The sequence below is a fragment of the Dromiciops gliroides genome, chromosome 3, assembly GCF_019393635.1.
Source record: "Dromiciops gliroides isolate mDroGli1 chromosome 3, mDroGli1.pri, whole genome shotgun sequence".
Lineage (NCBI taxonomy): Eukaryota > Metazoa > Chordata > Mammalia > Microbiotheria > Microbiotheriidae > Dromiciops > Dromiciops gliroides.
This window is the reverse complement of record NC_057863.1, coordinates 292,301,482-292,308,922: the sequence shown is the minus strand read 5'-3', so window position 1 is coordinate 292,308,922 and position 7,441 is coordinate 292,301,482. Positions and strand designations below refer to the sequence as shown.

The window sequence follows — 7,441 nt, the reverse complement described above, 5'->3', positions numbered from 1 at the left end:
GGGTCAAGTGCAGCATGTCTATCACCTCCCAAGACTTATATTAATAATGTCCAATACTATATTAACTTTTTCAAATGACACATCATACTGTTAGATGTTAGACTTAGCAGCACAAAAATGCCTGATGTGTAATTTTTACTGTTCTCAGGGTCACTTGGCAACAACAAATACCATGGTGCTGATGTAGAATTGTAGCAATCAAGCACATCTTACTTTTCTAGTCAGAAAATAAGAGCAGGAAGAACCAGGACAAATAGAGTTGACTGGCAGTGAAGCATTTATTGTTCTCTCTACTTTTTTTGCCAGTGACTCTTGCTTAGTGAATTTGCTTTAGAGGGACATGAAAACAAAAACTGAAAGGCTGATTATCAGTTTTCCTCTTCCTCAATTTTACCTCCGGTGACTTTTGTCCAGAAGCAATTTCTCATATTGAAGAACCCCCTAATTGCAGATCCATGATCATTCAAAAAAAGATCTCTCTGACTATTCACACAAGAAAAACTAAGAGGATAAAGAATGACTGCTCTTCAGAGAAAGATATGTGTTATGATGGACCACCTGCAGAGCTCATCGTCTGTGTATGTGTATTTGTGCATGTAGGCATGCATGCATGCATATATCTATGCATCTATGTATATATAGGTGTGTATACAATTTATGTATACCTGTTATTGTGCACATACACACCCATGTTGCTCATGGTGCAACAATTACATGTGTGCATGTGCAAACAGCACATGTCAGTGTATATAGCATGTATGTGCACACCGATATAACATGTGTGCCCATGTATACATGACAATCCTCCAGTGTGTGATGTGGCAGTTTAAAAAGTTAATATTATTTTGTATACTATAATAATGGAAGTTCTACAGACAACACTGGTAAGCTTCCAATGTCAGATGAAAGAGAGGGAGGCCATCAACAACTTAAAGGAATACTTGAAAGAGTTGCACAGGGTCATCAGATATGGATGGGCTATTATCTACATTTTTGGAGGTCCAAACTTGTAATTTCATTGGTATAAAGGACTCTTAGTAAGGAAACGCCAACTACCAATTTAAGTCAGCAACTATTTTACGTGTAGTTTTAGAACTTTTTGTGATACTGAGAAGTTGACTAACTTGTCCAGGATTACACAGCTATTGTAAATGCAAGTTGTGATGTGGACTCAGGTTTTGCTTACTTCTAAGTTTGTTTTCTATCCATTATTCCATGTTGCCTCTCATAATCTTCATTATTGGATTACCCACATTAATGATGTCACAGAACTATTGCATTTTCATGTATATAGCATTTGAATTTTCAGAATGTCTTTCCATATATTGCTCTACCTATATATGCAACATCCAATTTAAGTATTTTTAAAATCTTAAAATAGCAATGCAAATATGCGTATATATGTTGTGTGTATGTATGTATGTACGTATGTATGAAAGAAGGAACATGATATGTTGTCTAGAGCCCATGGCCAATGATTCGTTTTCCCCTCCCAGCAATGAGTATATGTTGCTAGTATACAACTTCTAATTACCTCTCTATATTTTCCTCCACCTTTACTCATCATCCTTCTTCAATTCCAAAACCCTTTTGTCTATTCCAGTACAAGGATGTCTACCTCCCTTTGCCTCCATGTTTTAAAATAGGATGGTACAGTGGCCTGTGGAAGGGGTTGCAGATTTATTTTTCCCATTTGTGACTTTAAAAACTAGCTTATTGGGGCAGCCAGGTGGAGTAGTGGATAGAACACCAGCCCTGGATCCAGGAGGACCTGAGTTCAAACCCAGCCTCAGATACTTGACACTTACTAGCTGTGTGACCCTGGGCAAGTCACTTAACCCCAATTGCCTCACCAAAAATAGATAGATAGATAGGTAGATAGATAGATAGAAAAATGAATGAATGAATAAATAAAGAAATTGATAAATAAATAGATACATAGATAGCTAAATAAATAAATGAATAAATAAATAAATAAAATACTATCTTATTGGTGAGGTAGTTTTTCTTTTCTTTCTCTTTTCTTCTTTTGGCTTTTTTATTTTGTTGTTGTTTTTGGATTTCTGGTAACAATGGAGAGAAGACTGATTAATTTTGCATAAGGGCATCATTGATAATCATAGAAAAAAGGTATAATCTAATCATTGAGGGCAGTTACTATGCTTGTAATAAAAAAGGTTTGTCCAAATAGTCTTTAAATGCCAGAACTGAGTCACTGAACTGGAGTTTTTCTAGGGACCTAATAAGATAGGATGAAAAAAACACTCTGCTAAGGGAAAATAGTGAGAAAAGAAAAGAGGAGGTATGCTTAGTGAGAGCAGACAAGGGCAGTGAGGGAGCAAAAGAACAGAGGAAGATAGAGAAGCAATATAGATAGGAGCAAAATGATAGTGAGGTTGAGATGAGGCAAAAAAAAAAAAGTTTCTATTTTATTTGAGAGGCAATGAGAAGAGGTTAAGTGATTTGCCAAAGGTCACACACTGAGTCAGTGGCAGTACTTCTTTCAACCTTCTTATTTTGGGTTTCTTCTCTAATTCCTTGTATCTACACAGAAATAGACATTCTATGTGATTTTCTCTATTGCGAATCTTTTATACTTTAAGTCAGGAAGCCGTGTTTAGAGTGTTGTGTAGGTGGTTGTTTTTAATGCTGGATTTTTTTTTCTTTTTGGGAAAACTGCTGGTATAGAAGGCTTCCTTGACTCAGAAGCGAGACAAATAAAAGACAAATGTGTTATTCTACTGAGGCTGTTGAAATGAAAGTTTGCTTTGAAGTAGGATACTAGAATACATATGAGATAGTGCTGTTCTTGTCATAAGAACTGGCACCTGAGCTTTCTGTACTCTAGCAGAAAGAATGACAAGCTAACAGAGACAAAGTCAGAATAAGGAAGAGAGAGATTAAAGACAAGGGAAAAAAAATCACGGACTCAACCTGTGACTGGCAAAGGACAAATACTAACAGTACAAAATAAATTCCCATTCTGGGAAGCATTGACACAAATATCAAATTAGTACTGCTGAATTTTAGGACTTAGGATGCTATCTATGGTCAAAAATTATGTATCTATATGTAGCTAAAACTTCATTTAGGTCACAAATTAAGCAATGTAATCACGTACATTTTAATGCATTGGGACATTAGGATCAAGCAAAATATTTTTTATCATTTCATTACTGTGGTATGAATGGCCTAATAGTCAGATGATTTAAAATATGTATTTCTAGAATTCTCTGAGGATAGAAAAAAGGTGGAGGGAGCTCTGGAAAAAAAAGATATATATGAAGACTGCAACAATGTAAATGAAAGAACAACAAAAAATTGAAAATTGCCATTATTATCAAAAAGGATGAGCCCAGAAAAGAACTGAGAAATGGTACTTTCTTCCTTTCATGGAAAAGGTGGAGAACTATGGGTATGGAATATTACATGTACTATCAGACATAGTTGATATGTTGGTTAATTTTGCTGAGTGGATCTTTTTCCTCTTTTAAAAAAATGATGTAAAGGCTGGATTCCTTGTTAGAGGAGAGAAAAGGGATAGTTTCAGAAATGGATGCAATGCAAAAAAAGATATTAACAAAAAACAAAATGATTTTTTAAAATTTAGATGTTCTCTCAGACTTGATTAGGTTTTAGGTCTGTAATTGACATGGGGCCCAAGACTTAATTCAAGAAAGTCTCAAAGGTAAGTTAATGGGAAATACAATTTTGAGTAAAGAAGAAAAAAAAGTAAAACAAAGTAAAATAAGGAAAGTATCCAACAAAAAAATTTATGACTATTCCTATTCAATCAATATTACTACATCTTTCTTCTTGGTATCTATTAGAAATCAAATTTCTTTTGAGTGAAATCCTCTAATTATTAAATTATCTTTTAGGAGAAAATCTACTGACAGATACTTCAGATATTGTGGGCCACAGGTCACTGGTTGCCAAGCCAACTCAAGACAGTTGTCCTTCAAACCAGGGAGAGTAGAGAAAGAGCAAAGATGCTCACATACAACAAATCCAAAGTTAAGACAAATTATTATAGAGCCTAAAAAGATAGCAATCTGTGATTAGTAAAGAACAAACTCTGAAGATAATAAAGTAAATCCTGAGTCTAGAAATAATTTACAACCCTGGAGAATTTCAACTTAAACCCCTAACCCATAGGATCATACAGAATTCCCTATATTCTATACTAGATGATGACAAGATATAGATTTCCTGTTTCTTTACTGTTTGCAGGAATCTCATGGACTCTATTCTAGGACACAGGTAACACCAAGCAATACACAATATAAAGGAAGTCAAGACAAGAACAGAAATCAGCTACCAAAACCCATCTTTCCCCCTTCTTCCACTATAAGTTTCACCATTGCCAAGGCATTTCACTCTGGACCTTAATTTCCTACCTCCAAAAATGAAGAATTTGAACTGTGATTTCTATTGTGCCTGATAGATTTGGTGACTGTGTCCCCTAATCAACTTGATCAAAAGGCCAGATTATTCTCAAATGTCATAAGAGCATCATAGAATCTCAGATTTACAGCTGGAAAGATCCTGAGTCCATAGAGTCTAACATGATTTTTTCAAATGAGGACATTGAAACCTAGAAATGTTCAGTGACTTGCTCAGTCATATAGCTAGTAAGTATTCAAGAAAGAATTTGAATCCATTCTGTCAATTCCAAATCCAGTGCCCTAGCCACTGCATCATAATTCCTAGATTATGAAGCATATAGAAAGAATTTCTTAGAGTTGAACTTGCATGGTTATATTTTCCTGAGTGGGCGTTAGAGATTGAGGAAGCCTCTGATGATTGGTTGATGGAGGTTCAGTGGGACTGTCTTGTTGAAAGAGCTGTCCTTTCCACTATCTGTAAGAGCTTATCCCTTTTAAACTCTTCTCTCCCTCTCCCACCCCTTTTCACTCTTGGCCTCTGATTTATAAAGCATAAAGGAGTTGAAGGAGATTCTTCACTCCTCCTTCTCCTCCCCTCATATAGGAACCAAAAAATGCATGCTGTGCATTTTCTGTGGTGAATTTAAAAAATGATAGAAAACGGAGAGAACTAGTATCATTAGTCACGTGATGCCGGCATGGCGGTGTTTGCGGATTTGAATCTGAGGAAGGTCTCTGACACGAAAGCCCTTAAGGGTCTTCTGGAGAACGCTGCTCACCTTGGGTTTTCGACTGTTGCCATTAATCATGTTGTGGACTTTAAGGAAAAGAAGCAGTTCTCCTGCATACAAGCCCTTTGTATGAGTGCTACCTGCTGGAAATACAACAAAAACAGTTCCTTCCCTCAAGAAACTCATCATTTTTAAGTGACCCAGACTTCACAAAGGAGGAAATTGACAAACCAATAGTTCCTTCTGAACTTTTTTCATCTTTGTCTATTGTACAGGGGAAATCGAAACCTATTAAAATTTTAAGTAGACTGACACTTATAGTATCAGATCCATCTCACTGCAATGTTCTGATTGCATTGCAGACTTTTCAGTAGTACAGTGAAAGAGCGAGCAACATCTTCTCGTGTCAAGCTATATGACATTGTTGCAGTTTTTCCTAAGACAGAAAAACTTTTCCATGTTGCTTGCACTAGTTTAGATGTGGATTTGGTATGCATAACAGTAACAGAGAAATTGCCATTTTACTTCAGAAGACCTCCTATTAATGTGGCAATTGAACGAGGCATCGGCTTTGAGATTACTTATTCTCCTGCCATCAAAGACTCTACAATGAGGAGATATACCATTTCCAATGCACTCAGTCTGATGCAGATCTGCAAAGGGAAAAATGTAATTATATCTAGTGGTGCAGAAAGGCCTTTGGAAATAAGAGGACCATATGATGTAGCAAACTTAGGCTTTTGTTTGGACTCTCTGAAAGTGATGCCAAGGCAGCAGTATCCACAAATTGCAGGGCAACGCTTCTTCATGGAGAAACCAGAAAGACTGCTTTTGGTATTATTTATACAACAAAGAAGCCAAGAACATCTGAGGATGATGATAGTGTTCCAGCCTGCAAAAAAGCCAAGTGTGAGGACTGACTGAAAGAGGTGCCTTGTCTTTCACCAACCCATCCCTCTCCTTTCATTGACTGCCACCAATGGTCATGAAAATGCTTTACCACTCTCCCTGCTTGAATTTTGTGTTGGAATTAATCATTTTATAAACCTTTTTTATGTCCCACTCAATAAAAATGAAAACGGACCAATGAAAAAAAAATGATAGAAAAACTGTCCCAAACTTAATAATTATATTGTATATTGAAAAACTTTTCATTATGGTATCTTGTTATTCACATTTGGAACAACATATACTCAAGCCATGCCTAGTCATTCTTTTACAGATTTTCCTGGCATACTCCTCTAAGATGGAGACATAATGAGACAAAGTAAAACTAATTACCTGGGGGTTCAAACCCCAAGGATTGAATTAAAATTCTCGTGAACCCAGTCCCTGGATGTAGCTGGACCATAATTGGTACATTATCTATTTCAGATCTAAAATTCTACTATTCTATAATTCAAAGTTATTCCAAAGATCTATGACCAAACATCTCTACCACCTAGACACCTTAGGGATGAATTCTACTTTTAGTTCAGGGTGTCACATATTGGTTCTAATTTTGCTTCAGGCACTAATTTACTCCTTGTCTTGGGCACATCGATTATCCTCTCTGTATCTAAGTGTTTTTTATGTCCCCACAAAATGAAGCAAAGCAAACAAGCAAAAAATACTCTCACTAGTTCACCAAAATCTAGTGAACATGGACAACATCAAAAACACAGGAGCGCTTTGAACTTCTTGGAAGAAAGTTATATTGAAAATGAAATGATAGTTGTATTTTTTTTGTCTGTGTGCAAAAGTTGACTGTGAAGCTTGGGAGGTCAAAGGAATATTCTTAAGAACTGAACTTGGAAGAAAAGAAACCCTCAAATTTTGTGGTCTTCCTATTTTTGTATCCTAAGAGATGAGCAATGTGTGATAGCAATGCTTGATAAAGTAACTGTTTCTTTTTTTACAAAAAGATGCTCAGTGTCCTTAACCTTTTAAAAAAAGAGGCCAGAAACAAAGTATGGACAAGATTATTAAATACTGTTTACTGATTGACTGTAGTTCATAAATCTGAGAGAGATCACTGAGATTGTTATTTCACAAATAATACAACAAATCATCCATCTAGAAGTGGCTTCAGAGACAGTCTCAACACAGCTAGATGACTCAGTAGATAGCTTGCTGGATGTGGAGTCAGTAAGACTAGGGTTCAAATTCTGTATTGTATGCATCCTAACTGTGAGATCCTGGGCATGTCACTTAACATCTTTCAACCTCAGTTTTCTCATCTGTAGCATAATGATAATAATAGCACCCACCCCTCAGTGTTATTGTGAGAATAAATTGAAATACTTCTAAAGCACTTAACAAAACATATCCTGGCTCTCACAC

General features: G+C 36.1%; 1 protein-coding gene across 1 annotated transcript; it reads left to right on the top strand.

The window, feature by feature from the left end:
- The first annotated feature begins 5,086 nt into the window (after window positions 1–5,086).
- Window positions 5,087–6,198, top strand: LOC122750198 (ribonuclease P protein subunit p30-like). The gene is given in 4 exon segments (XM_043996873.1): window positions 5,087–5,224; window positions 5,338–5,472; window positions 5,507–5,855; window positions 5,858–6,198. Coding segments are annotated over 4 exon segments (804 nt in total). The 3' UTR covers window positions 6,040–6,198.
- Window positions 6,199–7,441: the final 1,243 nt, after the last annotated feature.